Consider the following 21942-nt stretch of genomic DNA (forward strand, 5'->3'; position numbering starts at 1 on the left):
ACAAACCCAATTTTTTCAGTCTTCCCTCATAGGTCATGTTTTCTAGACCTTTAATCATTTTTGCTGCTCTTCTCTGGACTTTCTCCAGTTTGGCCACATCTTTCCCAAATGTGGTGCCCAGAACTGAACACAATACTCCAGTTAAGGCCTTATTAGTGCTGAGCAGAGTGGAAGAATTACTTTTCATGTCTTGCTTACAACATTCCTGCTAATATATCCCAGAAGGATGTTCACTTTTTTGCAACAGTGTTACTTTGTTGACTCATATTTAGTTTGTGATCCACTATAACCCCCAGAGCCATTTTTGCAGCACTCCTTCCCAGGCAGTCAATTTTCATTTTGTATGAGTGCAACTGATTATTCCTTCCTAAGTGTAGTATTCTGCATTTTTCCCTATTGAATTTAATCCTATTTACATCAGACCATTTCTCCAGTTTGCCAGATCACTTTGAATGCTAATCCTGTCCTCCCAGCTTGGTATCATCTGCAAACTTCATAAGTATACTCTCTATGCCATTACCCAAATCATTTATGAAGATCTAGAATAGAACTGGACCCAGGATAGATCCCTTCAGGACCCCACACAATATGCCCTTTCAGTTCGCTTGTGAACCATTGATCACTACTCTCTAAGTATGGTTTTCCAGCCTGTTGTGCACCTATCTTATAGTAGGTTTGTCAAGGCTATATTTCTCCAGTATATTTATAAGAAGGTCATGTGAGACAGTATCAAAAGCCTTACTAAAGTCCAGCTATATCACATCTACTGCTCCCCTCCCCATCCACAAGGCTTGTTACTCTGTCAAAGAAGGATATTAGGTTGGTTTGACATGATTGGTTCTTGACAAATCCATACTGACTGTTACTTATCACCTTATCTTCTAGGTGCTTACATATGAATTGTTTGATTATTTGCTCCATTATCTTTCTGGGTACTGAAGTTAAGATGACTGGTCTATAATTCCATCGGTTGTCTTTATTCCCCTTTTTATAGATGGGCAAATATAGCACCTTCTTCCAGTCCTCTGGGATCTCTCCCATCCTCCATGAATTAAATTTACTATTCTAATTTCACTACCTAAATGGAGTCTAATGCAAAAAAAGCAAAGATACAGCATTAATGGTGGAAAGTGGGGGGTCGTTTTTCCCCCCCCAGTGTTAATAATCTAGGTGAGGGATTATTTTTTCCGTCTAATTTATTTTGAAAATTTCCCTTTTAAAAAAAAAATCACTATAGCACATAAGCATGTGAACATTGTGGAGTGTGTGCAGAAACGTTTCGCTGCTCATGATTAGGGCCCTACCAAATTCTCGGCCATGAAAAAACGTCATGGATCGTGAAATCTGGTCTTTTGTATGCTTTTACTCTATACTACAGAGATCTCACAGGGGAGACCAGCGTTTCTCAAATTGGGGGTCCTGAACCAAAAGGGAGCTGCAGGGGTGTCACAATGTTATTTTAGGGTGGGCCCAGTCTTGCCACCCTTACTTCTGTGCTGCCTTCAGAACGGGATGACCGAAAGGCGGCGGCTGTTGGCCAGGCACCCAGCTCTGCAGGCTGCAGCACAGAATTAAAGGTGGCAATACCGTACCATGCCGTCCTTACTTCCACGCTGCTGCTGGTGGCGGCTCTGCCGTCAGAGCTGGGCTCCCAGCCAGCAGCCGCCGCCCTCCAGCTGCCCAGCTCTGAAGTAAGGGTAGCAGTACCGCAACCCACCCCCTACAATAACCTTGTGAAACCCCTGCCCCAACTCCTTCTTGGATCAGGACCCCTACAATTACAACATGGTGAAATTTCAGGCTTAAATAGCTGAAATCATGAAATTTGCTATTTTAAAAGTCTTATGACCGTGAAATTGACCAAAATGGGCCGTGAATTTGGTAGGGACCTACTCAGGATCCAATGCAATAATTGTTCTTTCATAGGTGCATCACAAATCTTCATAGGCCCTGCTGTAAATTGGTCCAACATGCCTTTGTCTGATACATGGAATCACACAGAATCTCTGAGTTGTTAATTAATAAATAAATAAAAGCCCTAGAAACAATCCCCACCCATCTGTAAAGGGATGTTCTCTGAATTGTGTGTTCAGCACAGCAAGCAAAGTACTCATTTCATTTTCCTTTTAAAGATTTATTGTTCTTTTCCCACGCTTAGCAGATTGCATTTGCGCTATATCCTGCAAAACCCAGAGTAACCCCAGAGTTTAACTTGTCAGGAGGATCTATTGATTAATTATAATTAAAGGCCTCAAAAAGGAGCAATACTGCATAAGTCCCTCTCTTCCAAAGGGATATGTTAGAGTGAGGAATTGGGAACTGGAAACTGAGTGGAGACATCTAATAAATAATATGATTTTATGCCTTATTGTTGTACACGAATCAAGAATGTGCCTCTATCCAGAATCATAACCTACAGTAAATTCCTAGTTCTGCTTCCTGTCTCTGAGGTGAACATGGAAGGAAATATGTAAGAGGCATATTCCCTTCAGAGATGTCCAATTAACAAGTGACATATCTCTAGTGGAAAGCATACTACAGGGCTGAGAAAGATTTCTCTCCAGCACGGAACATTCACCAAGATTGAGGTTTTGCGAATGCCCTGAGTATTTTTAAAGATACATGGTTAGGGACTTGAGGGGGAGGCAAGGATGTAGGATAGGAGCAGTCAGAGGTCAGATGAATACAAGGAAAGAAATCTGGTTCCTGCAAAGAAGGTTGGGAGAGGTCTGAATCAGCATTGTGGTTATACGCTCTGAAGTCTGCCAAAATGAGAAAAGCAAACTTCAATGAGAGAGAGAAAGATTTCAAGCGGAAAAGTGATTTGAACCTTGCTACTGGGGTGGAGTAATTTTTACTGCCTTCACATTTTACTCACCAGTGACTCAAAACTGCCTCTCTCTGTGAGATGTTACAAAAGGGAAGGGAGTTCATCTCCCACTCCCTGTTAGTTCCTCATATTCTTTTAAGATTCTGCTTTAGTTGTTACTGACACAGTGTTTAACCCCCGCAAAAAACTTTTAAAATATTAACCTGATCCTGAATAAGTAATGTAAGATGTTGTATGGTAACGTTTGATTGAAACTTTGCTTTGATAAAAAGTTAAAATAAACCAAGAAAGCTTAGTGTTACTTATGGTCCCTGCTACAGCTGCAGACTTCGCTGGCATGATAACTTGTAAAATGACTTCATAGGGCACTGGTCACATCTCTTCCAGTAAACACACCAAATCTCTGATGTTTTCTACTTCCCCACTGTATAAAGACATAGCTAAAGTGTGCACGTGTCTTTAAAAGTCAATGTAAGGGTACATCTACACTGCACACTTCTTTCAGCAGCATGTAGAGAACATACACTACATGCCCCACAGCGGGGGTATAAATAGCAGTGTAGATGGTGAGGCTTGCTTAGGTGAATAAAGACACTCCTGAATCCTGTGGATATGGACCCAGGTATGTACCCTACAGAGTTCTCTACTCGCAAAGACGTGCCTTCTTGTCTATACTGCTGTTTTTAGCAGTGCAGTGTCCTGCGGCCTCCCTGGAGTGGGGAAATGTTTCACCAGTTCCCTGCAGCTAGCCAGCAGCTCCCTTCTGCAGGAGTCTGTCTGCACCCCAGTGAAGGACTCTGGCAGCAGGGAAAGGTTCTGGCCAGTGGGAGGCAGCAGGGAAAGGCTCAGACAGCTCCGGAGATACACATGTAGCCACAGCTGCTGACTTTCCAAAGTGCCGGAGAGTGCTTGACCCCTGGCTCTGCCCCAGGCCCCGCCCCCACTCCACCCCTTCCCCTAAGGCCCCACCCCCTTTCCACTCCCACTCCACTCCCACCCTGCCTCTTCCTGCCCAGTCCCACCCCCTCCCCTGAGCACGCCACATCCTCGCTCCTCCGCCCTCCCCCCCCCTCACCCCAGAGCCTCCTGTGTGTCGCGAAACAGCTGATCGCGGCGGGCAGAAGGCGTGGGAAGGGAGGGGGAGGCGCTGATCTGTGGGGCCTGCCGGCAGGCACTGATACAGGTCAACACCCACCATTTTTCCCTTTGTGGATGCTCCAGCCCCACAGCACCCACGGAGTCAGCGCCTATCCATGTAGCAACACACTATAGCGTGGATGCAGCCTGATTTTCACTGCAATGAATAGCTGCACATGCCCCACACACTGCCGCAAGAGATGTACAGTGTAGGTGTAGCCTAAAAGACAAATTAATAAAGGAATTTAATTTCTATCACTTTAAATTTTCTGCTAGCAGACTGGAGCCTACTACAGCCTATCATGCTGATCACTATTATCTCCACATGTTCCCCCATCTGTCTGTCTTTATCCATCCGCAAAAAGAAAAGGAGTACTTGTGGCACCTTAGAGACTAACCAATTTATTTGAGCATAAGCTTTCGTGAGCTACAGCTCACTTCATCAGATGCATCCAATGAAGTGAGCTGTAGCTCACGAAAGCTTATGCTCAAATAAATTGGTTAGTCTCTAAGGTGCCACAAGTCCTCCTTTTCTTTTTGCGGATACAGACTAACACGGCTGTTACTCTGAAACCTGTCTTTATCCATCCGCTCTCTCTTGTCTTATGCTTAGACTGTAAGCTCCTTGGGGCAGGGCCTATCTTTTTCTTCAGTGTTTTTACAGCAATTAGCACAGTGGGGCCCTGGTCCATGACCAGGGATCTGAGGCGCTATGGTAATACAAATAATAATAATGGGGAGCTAGTTTGTATATAGCCATAGCTCTACAAATATAGTGGTGCCCAAATGCCACAGTAGTGGGTGCAACAGAAATACATATAAGAAATACCCTGGGTGTCTCTTCCTTGTAGCAGTTTATAAAGCCATTAAAACTGCAAGTAAGAGTGAAAAAGCCAAGCCACAAATAATCCTGCATCACTGAGATTCCTGAAGACCAACGGTTAACAAAACAAAAGCATATACCTAATGAGAAGGGATCAAAAAGTGCAGAGGACAGAGAAGGGAAGACCAGGAGACAGTGAAAAGATTCCAGAGACACAAACCAATTAAGATGTTGTCGCTGCAGAAACCAGAACAATAGAAATCCCCTCCTGAGACCTGGTAAAGCCTGCAAAAAAATTCCCACTCCTTAAAGCAGTGAGTAAGAGAGACTAATTCTGGCAATGGCTGACACAGACTGTTAATGAAAAGCATTTCAGAAAAATCACTTCCATGTCTGAGTGGGAAAAAGTGACTATCCTTGATAGTGCATTTGGTTGTGCGGAACTGTTGGCTTTAACAAAAGTGAAATGTTGATATAAGATGCATGATAGCAAGGGAATCTTTGTGTTGAGTGCAACTGCACTTAACATTTAATATTTATACAGTTACTGAACACAGTTGAGAGGTAATTACAGTAAGAAGTCTATATCTCAGAGCTGAATAGGTGTGCTACTAAGGCCAGCTGTTGCTGAAAAGTAAACGTGATTGAAAGGGAGAGAATTACTCATCATACACGTCATGAAATTTAGGAAACTTGAGCACAATCAGCCAAAAATGAGAAAGTAGCCTTTAAAGAAAATTTTGCTTACATCTACAAATGTGTCAGAAAAGAATCAATTGCAGGCTAGATTACTGACACTATATTTAAATTCAGATTTGTTTGATTAAATGTAACCTGAAATCCTTTTTTGCTTGTATGTCTTGAGACCTAATTCATATAAAAAAAAAAGTGTACTGGAGACCTAAGTCTTGCAGAGACTTACTCGCAATCTGTAAAGTTAAGCACATGTAAGTTTTTGCAGGCTTGGGGACTATATTTGGAATCTGAAAACAACCTGCCCCTTGGCTCTAAGAAGTCTTATAGAACCAGGAATTTCTGATCAGGTGGCTAGTTGTGAGCTACAGGGCATCAAACTAAAAGGTAGAATCAGTGACATCATTAGCTGATTGCCTAGCCACTGTAACAAGACAATGATCTTGCTGCTCAATGCATCTAGCCCTATATAAGGGTCCCAAATTCATCAGTCCATCCCTATTCAGCATGTGCTTAAGTGATTTGCTGAATACAGATATACTTAAACACTTGTTTATATCTTTGCTGAGTTGGGACCAAAGGCTCCAAATTGTCTGGGACCTATTTATCTGACAGATTACCTCTCTCCCTCCTACCCACGGTGATCAATACAACTTAGCAAGTCACTTCTTGCTGAGGGCATCTGGAGTTAAACACTCCAAGAACTGCACCCCGTGAAGGTTCCCCAGTATCTAGGTTTCTCAAGCTTCAGGGGTTCACTGTAAACCTTCTGTTTGGTCAAGTTCTTGACTGACATCTGAACTATTTTTGCAGCAGAGTATATGGATTCCGAACCTAGTTACATGGGTGTAAATCCCAAGTAAGTCCATGGAATTCAATTGAGTTATTACTGATTTACACTAGTGCAAGATCGGTGAGATCAGAATCTGGCCTTTCATTTTTAAATCTATTTTATATATATATATATATATTTTATGTTTTTAACTAATATCAAGTGCTAAGGAGATGGGTGCCTTTTACAAAATCAATCAAACAACTCAACCCTACTAAAAGCTGCGACAAATGCCCCTTTTATTTCTTCAAATGGTATATTGTATATTATAGCACAACCTGCTCGTGCCACTAAAATTAAGGTTGTATCAGCATTTCCATTATGAACCATTTTCTTCTGGGGATTATAACAAGGCTGTAAAAATTTGCACTAGCAGGCTCTTGGCTTTCAAATGATCCCAAATGCCCAGAAGGAAAATATTTTAGTATTTTTTCAACATAACAAAAAAGACCATTGGCATGGTGTGATAAATGAAGGGGGGGTAGCTTCCTTTTATGACAGGTTTCAGAACAGCCATGTTAGTCTGTATGCTCAAAAAGAAAAGGAGTACTTGTGGCACCTTAGAGACTAACCAATTTATTTGAGCATAAGCTTTCGTGAGCTATGAAGTGAGCTGTAGCTCACAAAAGCTTATGCTCAAATAAATTGGTTAGTCTCTAAGGTGCCACAAGTACTCCTTTTCTTTTTCCTTTTATGGACAACCAACCAGTCAGTTATCTATAAAATCCCTCTTGGTAGTTGTTCTCTCCTTGCTTTACCTGTAAAGGGTTAAAAAAAAAGCCCATAGGTAAAAAGAAGGGAGCAGGCACCTGACCAAAGAGCCAATGGGAGGGCTAGAACTTTTTAAAATTGGGGAAAAACTTTCCCTTTGTCTGTCTGTTGTTCTCCGGAGAGAGGAGACACAGAGCAGGAACAGGGCTGAACTATACTGTAGGAAGCTTTAAGCCAGGTATGAAAAACCATCAAATTATACTAGGAATTGCTTATCTGAAACCCCAGATATGCAAGTAAATCAGGGAATGTCTAGGAAGACGTGATTAGGGTTACTTCTTTTATTTCTGATTGGCTTGTGGGCTCCTCTTTGCTAACCCCAGGTGCTTTTGTTTTGCTTGTAACCTTTAAGCTGAACCTCAAGAGAGCTATCCTGAGGCTTAATTTTTGTAATTGTGTTTTTTTGTTTTTGTTTTGTTTTTTAATCTAGCAAAAAGTTCCAGATGTATTTTTTTTCTTTTTGTTTTTAATAAAATTTACGTTTTTTAAGGACAGGATTGGATTTTTGTGTTCCTAAGAGGTTTGTGCACATGTTTAATTAGCTGGTGGCAACAGCTGATTTCCTTTGTTTGTTTCTCAGCTGCTCCCCGAACCGGGGGGGGGTGGGGGGGTGGGGGGGTAAAAGGACTTCAGAGTGCTCCACAGGAAGGAATTCCCAAGTGTGCCTTCCTGGGTTCTCAAAAGGGTGTGGGTTTTTTTGCATTTGGGTGGTGACAACATCTACCCATCCAAGGTCAGAGAGAAGCTGTAACCTTGGCAGTTTAATACAAGCCTGGAATGGCCAGTATTAATTTTTAGAATCCTTGCGGGCCCCCACCTTCTGCACTCATACTGCCAGAGTGGGGAATCAGCCCTGACACATGGCAAAAAAAACTATTTGCTAGATAAAAATCATATTTACATGAGGGTATGTAATCCAATAATAGTTTTGATTTTTTAAGATCTTTTAGTTACTTACGCTGTTTTTAAAAGAAAAAGAAAAACACGCGAACTATGCAGTGTTGAAAAGTTTTCTGAAAGCAGCCTTTTGCCCCAATTTAAATTAGCATCCTGATAAGGATTTCATTTAGATTTAATAAAGTATTGTATATGAATTAAAACCCAACTGACATTTACCTTGCATACCGGCATACTTGTGTTTTTAATTAGATATTTACAGTTCAGGCTCAAAAAACATGTTCTTAATAATTAGCTATACTTATACACAATAGTTGCTCCATTAAATGTAAGTTAAATACATAGGACCAGATTCACATTTACACTAAGGCCTCTTTACATCTATCTGGAAGCATAAATCACTGTGCAAGGGAGACAAAAAGATATGTCCAATTTATGACTTTTTTATATTGCCATGATAGTATAAAGGCACTTTAATGTAAATGAGAATTTGGCTCATAGGAATATTTTGAATTCCTAATTTGTTATGAGACAAAATTTTACACTGCACATATTAAATACATGTGTACGCTAGAGTCTAGTCAAGGAACCACGAGATGTATTAGGTAAATAATATAAGAGGTATTTACGTGATGCACCATGATGGCTCTGGTTGAACTCACAAACACGTTCGCACGAAGAAAAGGAAATTAAGTACAAACTGCAATTACCTTCTGAGTCCTGCATTGAAATGACAAAAGCTAGGGAATTTGCAGTGAACGCAAAGAGTCCTCTTCAGAATTCACTGCCCTGTTCCTATGTCATTGGAGCTGATAAGAGATGGAGTCATCCACTGTATGAACTGCCTCAAGCTGTGTGACTTCATCCATTTTCTCTCTGCAAATGCTCCCATACAGACATTCATGAGAATTTGTACATTTGGTCACAAGGGTCATTTCATTTCTCAGCTAAATGCAGCTTTTTGTAGCAAATGATAGTAACATCCCACCCTGGAATGAATGGCAGTTTTTCCTTGTGTCTGCCCCAGCATTCCATGGTCTGACCATAAGCATGGGCGCTAGGACCTCCTGAGTTCTAGTCCTCGCTCTGACACTAACTCTCGGTGATACTAGACAAATCCTTAGGCCGAAATCCTCAAAGACACTTAACGTCCATTGAAACCAATCTGGGTGTTAGACCCCAACCCAAGAGAGTGGGATGTACATGCTTAAGTTTAAAAATATAACTACTCCCAATGAAGTCAGCAGTATTGCTCCCCTGCTTAAAGTTAAGCATGTGATTAAGTGCTTTGCTAGTTCAGGGCCTTAACCTCTCTGCCTCCATTTCCTCATCTCTGAAATGGAAATAATAAAACATACAAATCAGACAGATGGGTTGTGAGGGTTAATGTTTGTAACATGCTTTGAAGATGCATGTATACCTGTGCTACACATGTATGCTATTATCGTCCTGTTTGAACATCTGAATTTCATAGGCGATGTGTATAAGAAATAGAGCAGCACTGAAGGTACATTTTACCCCATGGACACCTGTCAGCAACAGCGATTCGGTGTGTAAACTCTTAGGATCTATTGAGAGCGATCAGCTAGTATTATTAGTACATTAAACCATAAAAGGGTGAACATCAAAGGGTAACTGTTGTACATTCTGTTCCAAGTTCCTCCCTGATTCAATAATTAACTTGTACTTGGATATGAGTAGAGAAAGTCAAATTCTTGAATTAGCTTCCCCTGATCTACATGAGTCATGTGAACAGATTCAGACTAAGACCATGAAAACGTGGATAAAGTGGCGAAGGATCCACATCACTGATATGTCGCTGAAGTTTTGGGATGTAAATGGGCCATCTAACCATTCCTTCCCCCCCCCCCAGCCCTGCAGTGTTCTTTGCAAGCAGCATGTGCGGCGACAATGCAAGCTTGGAGCTTTATTAAAATAATTACAAATAAGGTCAAATTCCTGCAAGGTCTTTTAAGAGTTACCAAGGCACTCAGGCTGGGGGCCAGCCATTTTGCAGGGTTTTCCCATTTCTGCATGAGCCTCTGTTCTTAAAGGTACATTTCCCTATAGCATGAATTCTTAACTTCTGGGTCCCAAACAGGTTTCACAGAGGAACGACCATTTTGCCTTTTTTTAGGGTTAGACAGTGGTGGGGATTATGAAGCTTTGGGTGTTGTAACAGGAGATCATGGGATGAGAGAGGTGGAGAATCACTGCCCTAGGGTACAAACTTATTACTCTCATCTTTCTCTCCTAAGCTAAGCAAAGTTGTAGATATCCTCTCTGTCTCACCTATCTATATGTTGTGGTTTGGTATACAGGTTTATCAAGCATGACTGTGGGACTCCCATATTACACACGAGTGGTGGAACCACAAGTGTTTTATTTATCTTTTACTTTAGAAGGTTGAAAGTACTATGTAGGTGCTATTTATATTATAGTTTTATAGTAGGATAGTTAACTTCAGACTCCCCTTCATCTAGGTGCTTACACAGCCTTACATAGCCACTATCGTATTCGAACATTTCACGATCGTTAATGGATTTTATACGCACAATGCCCAAGTGCAGTTGAGATGATGCCCATTTTTCAAATGGGCTTTAACTGACTTGCCCACAGCTACACAGAAAGGTTGTGGCAGAGCCAGGAACTGGACTCCAGAGCTTTATCCACTAGGCCATCCTTCCTCCCCATAATATCCCTTGTTTTTACATGCCTGTAACTTTCTTTAAAATTCTCTTTTGTGGCTTTAAGTTTCCATGTTTGGCCTAAACTGAGTGAAATATGCCATTTTTTCATCTTAAAAACAAATGCAATGTTCTTTGCTTACCCACAACTCACAGTGGCTGAATAAAAATCACTTCAGTTTTGACCAGTGTCTAATCTATTCCCCATGAAGAGTCTTCTCTGCTAACAACCCAATCCCTCCGGCCTTATGCAAACCCTTAGTGCCATGAAATTCAAAATTGATAAATTATCACAGAATCAGAAGGGAGACCAGGTGGATGAGGTAATATCTTTTACTGGACCAACTTTTGTTGGTGAAAGAGACAAGCTTTCTACGTACCCAGAGCTCTTCTTCAGGCCTGACAGCTTGTCTCTTTCACCACTGGATGTTAGCCCAATAAAAGGTATTACCTCACTCACCTTCTCTTTCTCTAATATCCTGGGACCAACACGGCTACAACAACACTGGAAGCAATCACAGAATCATAGAAATGTAGGGATGAAAGGGACCTCAAGAAGTTCTCAATTCAGCCCTCTGCACTGAGGCAGGACCAAGTAAACCTAGACTGTCCGTGACTGGTGTTTGTCCAACCTGTTCTTAAAAAACTCCAACAGAGATTTCACAGCCTCCCTTGGAAGCCTATTCCAGAGCTTAACTATCCTCATAGTTAGCACGTTTTTCCTAATATCTAACCTAAATCCTCCTTGCTGCATATTAAGCCCATTATTTCTTTCCTACCTTCAGTGGACATGAAGAACAACGGATCACCTCCTCTTTAGAACAGCCCTGAGTCTTCAAATAAGTTATCAAGTTCCCCTCTCAGTCTTCTTTTCTCAAGACTAAATATGCCCAGTGTTTCTAAACCTTTTATTATTTTTGTTGCTGTCCTCTGGACTCTCTCCAATTTTTCCACATTTTTTCTAGACTTTGGTGCCCACAACTGGACACTCTACTCTAGCTGAGGCCTCACCAATGTTGAGCAGTGCATGACAGTTACCTAACACACCCCAGAATATTAGCTTTTTTTGCATTCTCAGAGTGTAGCCAGACTGTAGCGAAGGGGGAATGGAGGTCTCCCTGGTGTCTGAAGCATATAGTTTATTTGTAAAGTCAGTTCACCCCTGACATTTGGAATCAAAGGCTGTCACACAATAGCTACATACGGCATGATTGTGAAAAACTGCAGAGCCTAGTGAAAGCCTTGATTTACAAATCATGACATTTTAATCTACTTCTGGAAGAACATAGCTGCCTGCGGTGCTAGGCAGACTCATGGTGGGAGTACATTCTCCAAAGCAGGCTTGGGGAGCTATGCACATAGCTCCTGTGATTATTGATGGGAATTGGGCACATAACCCCCTCCCCCAGTGCTGAAAACGTATCCGTGCACTCCGTATATTATTCCTAGCAGCGACTTTGGGAATATTCGGCTTTGGCAGCGAAGACAGAGTACATGTGCTTTTCATTGATTTGGGCTGGGAATGTGTTTTACATTGGTTGTCCCTGTGCTCTGCGCATTTGGAGCAAGTGCAGGAGTTATAACCACTGCTACAATTCACCTCCACTTCCACCGTCATCTGAGTCACCTCCCCTAGGGGCTTCAGAGAGAAAACAGATGAAAGGAATTCAGGACAGGCTGCCCAGTCGCGACAGGGAAAGACTAAGCGTAGCACCAGCAGTATCATTAGTCACTGCTGACCAGGTCAACCAGCCACCGCAGAACACACTCTGCAGGTTCAAATGCACGCTCCTGAAGTGTGGGGGCTACAGGGGGTTGAAGGAGCACCTGCCTACCCTTACCTACCCAGCCACCCCTCCCCAGCCACAAACACACACACACACACACACACACAGGGTAGTCTACATTTGAGCTGGGAGGTGTGATTCCCAGCTCACGTAACGTATCTGCACTCAAGCTCAAGTAGCGCTAGCCTGAAAAGAATAGCAATGTAGCTGGATTAGCATAGGCAGCGGCTCGGGCTAGCCGCGGGAGTACATACCTGGGGGATCCAGGGGGTACTTGCTTGGGTTGTGAGCCCGAGACACTGCCTGAGCTACCCTGACTACATGGATATTTTTAGCACGAGAGCTCTGCCTGAGCTAGCCTGAGGACTCCTCTACCAGCTGGGGATCACACCTCTCAGCTCAAATGTAGACATAGCCTCTATTTCCTGGAGCATAGGGGAACATCAAAACGAGAGGTGTACACTCCGAAACACTCCAAAATGTCAGGAGGAGGGTTCTCACCTCCTTCCTCTCAGCAACCATGAGATCATGGTACTTCCAGGTGTATAGCACATTGCGTCTCAGTCCCTTCATTGTCCGGCACCTCTAGGCAGCCACCTACAGTGCCTCCTCTGTCACAGAAAGATTTCCTCTCCCCTCTAGCAGTTAAATGTTCCCCAGGAGAAACCCCACCTCCCCAAAGTCTGGCAAAAGCTGAGATTTCACCTTTGGCAGGCCCAGCTTGTAACAAGACAAAACATATTTTTGTACCATTATTTTAGCCCCGAGCAATTCCAGATATACACAGACTTTAACTTCAGTAAAATGGCCCTCAGTCAAGAAGTCACTTTTAGAATTGTTCCAGTCTATAGCCACCAGTCTGTTTCCAGTGTAACACTATAATGCCTGGTTTCAAAGTAGCAGCCGTGTTAGTCTGTATCCGCCAAAAGAAAAAGGAGGACTTGTGGCACCTTAGAGACTAACAAATTTATCTGAGCAGAAGCTTTCGTGAGCTACAGCTCACTTCATCGGATGCATGCCTGGCTCTTATAAAGCACTTTCATCCATAGAGCTCAATGTGTTTTTACAAAGGAGGTCAGTATCATTAACCCCATTTTACAGATTGGGAAACTGAGGCACACACGTTACATGATTTGCCCAAAGTCACCCAGCAGTCTAGAGGAGAAGCCACGGAAAGAACCCAGATCTTCTGCATTGCAGGCCAGTGCTCTTTCCACTAGGTCAGACTGTAACTATCTAACTATGTAGGCATTTCTACCGTGCCCATCACATTGTTCTATAGTACAACATCTTTTGTAATTAAATTTAATTGACAAGCCAAAGCTGCAGGGTGGATCTTCCTCTCTAAATTAGCTGATCGTGCCCCAGACTCTAAAAATCAGACAGTATTCTCAGAGGATCAGGGAATCATTACAATATGCACCTCACTTAAAAGAGCTAAAGGCTGGTTTGGAAAACACCACATCAATGACTTTGGACAGTATGACAGCCAGTGGATTCCAATAGCCTTGCCATCATCTTCCACAGTTTATTATCACACAGTTACAGCTGTGCTCTACGTCCTCTGGCTCCTTCCATCCTTGCCTGTAATGGGACAAATTCTGCTCTCAACTACAGAAATGCAACCAATCCCATTAACTCCAATGCCACTGAGAGTAGAATGTGGCCCTTTGTCGCTCCCATTCAGCGCCCAAGTAAGGGTAAAATGCGGTGACATTCGCACAGCTGATCTTGACTCCAATATTGTGCCACCAGGATGTGTCCATTTTTGCACGCGTTGCCAGAACAGATGAGGGAGTTAGGGTGCGGAGAGGGGGGGTTCTGCCCTGCGGCAAGGGGTTTAGGGTGCAGGCTCTGGCAGGTGGCACTTACCTCAGGCTGCTCCCGGTCAGTGGCACAACGGGGCTAAGACAGGTTCCCTGCCTGCCCTGACTCCGTGCTGCTCCCGGAAGCAGCCAGCATGTCCAGCCCCTAGGCGGAGCTGCAGCCAGGGGACTCTGAGTGGTGCTCACACCCACAGGCAGCACCCCCACAACTCCCATTGGCTGGGAATCATGGCCAGTGGGAGCTGTGGAGCCAGCGCTCAGGGTGGGGGCGGCACACAGAGTCTCCCTGGCCCCTATGCCTAGGGGCCGCAGGGACATGCTGGCCGCTTCCAGAAGCTGCACAGAGCCAGGGCAGGCAGGGAGCCTGCCTTAGCCCTGCTGCGCCACTGACCAGACTTTTAACGGCTGAGCCACCGTCCCTTTTCAACCGGGCATTCCGGTCGAAAACCGGACGCCTGGCAACCCTACTAGACCAAGAGCATTGAACTCATTTCACATTGGCTAGAGAACAGAGGGTTTTTGTATGTTTTTTAAATTTATGGATGTTTAGCATATGAATGTTTGCAACTGTAGATTGCCTGGGAGAAAAGAAGCTACTTAAAGCTACCATAAATCGACCGTAACATGGTGCAATTTAGCAGCTTTCTTTGAGGATTCCCCCCCACCACTATTTTAACTTTCTTCTTTATAAAAAAAACAAAACAAAATCACAACTTTAAATACAAACTCTGGCTAGTCTTAGCCCCCAGGCGGTCTGTGACATCTGTTGCTAATACACTCATCTGCAGTGTATACATGGTTCAGGGCATAATGAAGGAAAGAGAATATTGAATGAGACACTCAATGAGTAGACTCAAATATTTAGTCTGCTAAACTTGACAAAAATCTGCACCACAGCAACATGATAGCTTGGCTAATGAAGCTTCACTGAACCTAAAGAGTTCACATGTGTTCTTGTCTCAGATATACATAAACGATACGCATACATGCATATATATGGAGATAAAATATATATAACATACACACACATTTGCATTTGTGACTGGTCTACTGAACACTGGGGTTCAAACTGAATTGGGAACCACATATCAACTTTCTTTAAGCATAACTTCAGTCAACTGGTCTCTAACATGATTCATCCAGCCAAGTTATGGATGCTAGGAACCTCCTTGAGCTAGAATACAGTTCACGTTGTGTTAAAAAGCTAGTAAAGAACAAGCATGGGACAATCCTGGAAAAAAAAAAACCTATTTACAGTACAAACCAAAATTCTGTATGACTCATAGAATCATAGGACCTCGAGAGGTCATCTGGTCCAATCCCCTGCACTCAAGGCAGGACCAAGCATTATCTAGACCACCATGTCCTGGTCTAAGCTAACAACCCTGTATTTGGGACTCCCAAGCTCTCTCCACTGGCTCCCTTTTATAGGCAGGATAGAGCACATGACAAACATACCAAAGGGCTCCAAGAAGTTGACCTCCATTATGGAGGATATGGGTCCTTCCCTGGTGAGCTCGACATCCACAATTTGTTTCTTCTGGCAGCGTCTTGACACCATGCTAACATAACTCTGTCCCCAAAAAGATTCTGCAATACCTCCCATTACATCCCTCCCCAGGAAAAGTCCCTGATAGCTTCCCACCTTGAGTCATTAGAGCACATTAATGATGGTGCCCAAATCTCCCCTCCTCTATGACCTCCAACACACCAGTCACCTACTAACAAGACTCCCCCTCCCTCTTCTCCATCCCAACTACCTTCCTAGTCTTGGCTGCTCAAAAATTTTCTGTCACAACTGTTTTTGACAGAAATGTAGGTTTTCAACTGAACATGGGGGTGTTTTTGCAAAAAAGTATCCGCTTTCCACTCACAAAAAATTGATTTTTTTCATTGATCACCTACACGCCCAAAAGCCAAAATATTTTTGGGGCAAAAAAATAAAATGGTTTTTCATTCTCAAATGCCACTGCGCTGCCTCCAAGAAGTTGTAGTTCAGATGGCTCATTCTCCGATTTTCCTCTGTTGGCCAGGCTCCTCAGCCATACTACATAGCCCAGGATGCACTGTAGCCATGTGATTGCCAGATGCATGGCCTCCTCTCACCAAGAGGGGAGATTGTGGTCATCACGGGAGAGAGAGTCTGCCCAGGGAGCCATGCCCACAGAAGAGAGTGGGAGCATGAGGTCCTGTGTAACTCACAATTTCACAGACAGCACAGAAATCAAGAAAATGCCAACAAACCGTGATTTTTTTAAACTATTTTTAAAGGAAAATGTCTACAAAAAATTATTTTACCTCGTCAGTTTTAAGGACAGCATGAATTTTATAAATAATATTAGTCGAAATTGACTAAATGTTACTTGTAAAATTCATTCCATCCTTGAAATTGACTATATTTACTTGCAAAATTCATTCCATATCAATACCATAAAATTCAATACTTTGCTATTTACAGTTACAAATTTTCTTTAAAAAAAAAAATCATGATGTACACAGGGCTCTACTCATGAGGCTGCACAGCAGCATTTCTGAACCAAAATATTTTGGTTTTCATTTTTTCCACACACACACAAAAAAAAAAAAAAAAAAAAAAAACACAACACCACAAAACAAAACCACCAAAATTTTTCATTGGGTTAAAAAAAAAAAAAATCCCTCATTTTCTGACCAGCTCTATTTCCTACCCCTGAAATTCCCCTGCAGGCTCAACAGATTCCAGGATCTATGTGACCTCCGCTGTGGAGCAAAAAGAAATCGGTGGGTCTGTTCACATGAGTACGCACTTACCAACATGAATGAAGTTGGCACAATCAGGCCATAGTTATGGGGCCACATTTTTTTTTTTTTTTAAAGAAATCTGGTATGTTAGCATAGAAATCCATGCTCAGCTGTGGCCTATTTCTGCCGGGGCAATTAGTGCCATTGCCCATGCAAATCGAAGGGCACCAAACAGGATGCCAGAAAGAGGAGAGTGACATGTACCTGGTGGAGAAGTGGTTAGTGGGGGCAGCATTCTAGCCAGGGGTGGAGATGAGGTGGGTTTACAAACCTGGAGCTAACCCCACTAGACAATTCTCTCACTTTTCCCAACAATGAGCAAGGTCACACTAATGCTAATGAAATGATCAAATCACCAGCATGGAGCATTGCACCCTGTGTACAGCCCATTGCCCTTCTTACCTATCGTAGGCATCCCTAAGTTCTGGTAGGGGCATTCCAGGCTGCCTCCTTGAGTTCTTCCAAAAGTAGCAGAGTAAATGGCTATGACCGTGTTTTTCTTACAGCTCAGTCTCAGCTTGTCATCTTCACAGGCTACTTTACTCTTGTACTCGTCTGGAAAGAAACAGAACGTCTCGTTATTCAGCTGATCCACAGCAATGTGCAGAGAGCGAGCAGGGGAAAAAAAGTAAGCCAACCAGGAAGAGATTCCTTCCCCCTCAAGCGTAGGTTGGCAGATATAGTGGGGTCTGCTGGTTGGTGCCCAGAGATTGGCATGGACTTAGAGATCAGAAGGATCCCCACCCAATGACTATATTTGCTATGGTAATGAAGATGATAATCTGCATTTAGTATAGCCCCTTCCACCAGGAATTAATCAAAGCATTTACAAACATTAATTAACAGCCTCGCCACACCTGTGAGAGGTACCTTAGGTGAGCAGTATCCCCGTTTGATGGATAAGGAAATTGACTCTGAGGTTAAATGGCTTGTCTGTGACCAGGCAGAAAGCCTGTGGCAGGGACAAGGAAAGAAGCCAGGTCTCCTGTTCCTTAACCACAAGGCCATCTGTCAGCCCTCACATGGACGCCCTGCCCCTTAACGCAGCTAGAACGTGAACGGGACGCACTGTGGTCAGCAGGCTACAGCAGCTCCGCTGGAGCTGAACAGGAGCCGTCCCTTAGTGAGTCACTGGGAGCTGAGCTAAGCTTGTTTCATTCTGGGAGTTGCTCTTGCCTGTCATACGAACAGATACACAAAGCTGCTCTCAAATCTGATTTCAGACAGACAGCCGGACGTCACAGGACGTCGTCCTGCTCTTTCAGAGCTGATGCTGGCAGAACAAACCCTGACTTTGCACGGATCAAACAGAGACTAGGGAAGTTTGCTGACAGGAGACCATGTGGCCTGAACTTCTCTTTATTATATTAGCTGTCTGACTGGACCATGCAGAGGCCACAACTTAGACTAGGCCCCCATCCTGTTAGGCACTCTACAAACGCTTAGTAAGCAACAGTCCCTGTCCTGAGGAGCCTACAGTCTAAATAGACGTGGATGGGGGGGCAGAGGTATGGAGAGGCGAAGTGACATGCCAAAGGTCACACTACCAGTAAGTGGCCACAATGGCTTCATATAAATATAGGAAAGGACTAGACTAGCACAGGCTGCATGGGTGGATGGGGATGAATGTGCCTTATGTTTTCTCTCTCTCTCTCATGCACCTGCTCAAAGACCAGTCACAATCTGGCCCTAAATCTACTCAGACTGTTACAGTATGTGTACAACTCAGTCTGAATGCAAGCATCCGTACTGGTGAGTTTCATGTTTCCCCCTGAAAAATTACATGTGCTTAAGTGGCAGGGGAAAGGTGGCAGTGATATTCAGCAAATGGCTTACTTGACTCTAATCCCCCGCGCAGTCATTTGTAGGGCAACTGAGATTTGCAATGATTAAGATATTTGCTAAGGATAATATACCCTTTTATTGCTGGTGTGTTTTCAGAGACACTGGATCAAATATAACGAGAGAGAAAGAGACTGGGAAGGGGAGGAAACAGCTGCATGCTTTTCTAGACACAGTTCAAAGATCTTTATACAAGGTGATTGTAACATAGCTTGAACAATTGAGGAAAAGTAGCAATAAACATTTCTAACGGAAAAATTGGCCCTTGCAAGTAGTAGAGTAACCAACAAGATTTCCTATAATTAGACAATGTGTATAAGGATGCTAATTCATTGGACTGTAGCAAATTACTCAGAAGGGATCAATGGAAAGTGGACATTTCCACATATGGCCAATAATTCTATGAGTGATTGTGATTGGGAAAATCAAAAGTTAACGTTAATGGTCTCAGTAAGATTTCAGTGCTGAAAGCTCCTGTATAGATCTAGCACTTGCAGTCTGTGATGGGCGGATCTTAATTCCAGAGGTGTATTTAGCCTGAAACTATTTTTAAAAATAACTTACTTGAAAAACATATGTAACATTATTGCTTTAAAAACAACAACAAATAAATGACCATATGGGGGAGCATTGGGAGCAATCCTTGGGGTGTATATTTGCTGAGCCTATTTTACAGTTCAAAGAGCCAAGAAGACACGGCATCAGAAATCCATATTCATCCCAAAGTTATAAAGCATTCAGATCACAGGCACAGAGAAGTTAGAAATGGAAACAACTGAGCAGGTGACCTTTCCCATCTCCTTGTCACTGCAGGATTATTTCCTACAGAAGCTTCTCAAGAACATTGTCTTGTCCAGTTTCAAATGACTGAATTAATAAGACTTCTTGCAAGATGCTACTCCAGATTTTAATTGCTTTGGTGACTTCTCTTCAGCCTAAATTTTCCTTTGCTCAATTTCATTCCACCTCATCCTACCCTAGAGAATAAACTCTCCCTACCTTGTATCTTATACCTTTCTACTACTTCCTGTTACTTCACCATCGTTACCCCTGCCAGCCTCACCAGGTCATTTAAACAAGCTGCACATTTATTTAGTTCTCTTCACATCTTTCTATGTGCCACTCTTTGTGTTTAAATAGGAAGTCCTGACCAATCAGAAGTCTTGGTGTTCCTCCAATCAGTGCCCAAGGGAGGCCCCACTGATGTAGCTTCAAGTTTCATGGTCTCTCCGCTTGGGCACTGTCTTGAGTTCTCTGCCTGGTGGCCCCCCCATCTGCAACCCTTCTTGTAAATCTTTGACCTGTGCTTACATTGTATTTTAACATTTTTTCATCCCAACTAATGACTTGTTCTCCGAGTCTTGTGTCCTCACGGGAGGGGGAGGTCCTTTAGTGTGGTGGGTTCCACCCACTGCCTCCTAGAATTCAAATCACCCTGATAGGTGCTGACCTGAGTTTGTCTGCATCCATCAATTCCTTGAACTCCTTCATGGAGCTGTGGACATTGTCCAGGGTACTCTGCTCAGGGCTGTGGGTTCCCTCATTTCGTACCTAGGATCTTCACCCTATTCCAGTCTATTCATTTGTTTTCCTCCATACTCAGCTAAATCCTCAATCCTGTAGCCCCACCCTTATCTGAAGGGTGGCCTTCAGTTGGCTCTGCCCATCAATTCAAGATTTAAAGATTTAATAGGCCAGCATGCATCCAGTAATAGTTCCTCTGGGAGGCATCCACTGACTCCCTGAACTCCTTCTTGAGGCAGTGGGCATTGTCCAAGTGCTGTATGTCCCCCACTGGATCCCTTGTTTTGAGCCTGTGACCTGCACTTACTTCCCTGTTTTTCATTCCACAGTCCATTAAATGTAGAGGTCTAGGTCTAAGACAGTGGTTCTCAAACTTTTGTACTGGTGACCCCTTTCACATATCTAGCCTCTGAGTGCGACCCTCCCTTATATATTTAGCATTATAAATGCTGGATGCAAAGCAGGGCTTGGGGTGGAGGCTGACAGCTCGTGGCCCCCCACGTAATAACTTTGCGACCCCCTGAGGGGTCCCAACCCCCAGCTTGAGAACCCCTCGTCTAAGAGGTGGGCTTTTTGTTGTTCTGGTGGGTTCCACCCACCACCCTAGATTGTAAATAAGACAGCATATTTCACAAACACTGAAATACACAATGAAAAAATCAGAATTTTTTTTTATTCAATTTTTCCTTCTTTTTTTTACTGCACTGAGTGGAGATTTAAACACTAAAGTGTGCCTGGCCTGATGCCTATCAGTTCAGAAAGTCATCTGTCTGTATGTCTACCCTACCCATGGCTGACCCATGCCACCTGACTCGAGCTTGCAGGGCTTGGGCTAAGGGGCTCTGGGACCCTCCCACCTCTCCGGGTCCTACAGCCCAGGCGCCAGCCTGAGCCCAAAGATCGACATCGCAACTAGACAGCCCCTTTATCCGAATTCCACAAGCCTGTCAGCTGGCACAGGCCAGCAGCGAGTTTTTAATTGCAGTGTAGCTATTCCCTAAAAGTCTAAACATTACATCTAATAAGACAATAGAGTTACTTATAGATCAAAAATGTTGCTAGTTTCAAAAGGCATCCTGCAAACTCATCCACCTGTAATTTCTGGAGGTTTGAAACTCTTCTGACAAGTGGAAAGATTGTTCTTTATAGATGACCCTGTCAGATTCCTTTTAAATTATCCTTGTGATGCACTCATCCAATTTGCAGCATTTAAAAGGAGACTTTCCCGCTTGTCACTTTCATTAGACTAAAGCAGTTGTCTTTTTAGAGTCTGCTTTGAAAAGGCTGGCAGAGTTGCAAATTAACTGTTACCTTTCATTTTCAAAGCCGGGCTCAGATGTGCTGGGCTGGACTTTACTGTCAGACAAACAAAGCTATAGGGTGATCTAAAGGGTGAAAAAAAGAGAATGGTATTGAAATGTAGACACTATATTGTGAGATGAGGTCTAAATTTAACACTTGGAGCCAGGGACAACTAAATTCCAATCCCAGCTCTTTGACTGACTCATTGGT

At 43.3% G+C, this 21942-nt stretch overlaps 1 protein-coding gene across 1 annotated transcript in view; it reads right to left on the reverse strand.

Moving 5' to 3' along the window:
- Window positions 1–21942, reverse strand: part of EVA1A (eva-1 homolog A, regulator of programmed cell death) — a 303636-nt gene that overhangs the window by 152590 nt on the left and 129104 nt on the right. Inside the window, exon 4 of the mRNA XM_043542176.1 lies at window positions 17467–17619. Coding sequence (XP_043398111.1) covers window positions 17467–17619 — 153 coding nt within the window. The remainder of the gene's footprint in view (window positions 1–17466; window positions 17620–21942) is intronic.

Source organism: Chelonia mydas, chromosome 3 (genome assembly GCF_015237465.2).
Source record: "Chelonia mydas isolate rCheMyd1 chromosome 3, rCheMyd1.pri.v2, whole genome shotgun sequence".
In the NCBI taxonomy this organism is placed as follows: domain Eukaryota; kingdom Metazoa; phylum Chordata; order Testudines; family Cheloniidae; genus Chelonia; species Chelonia mydas.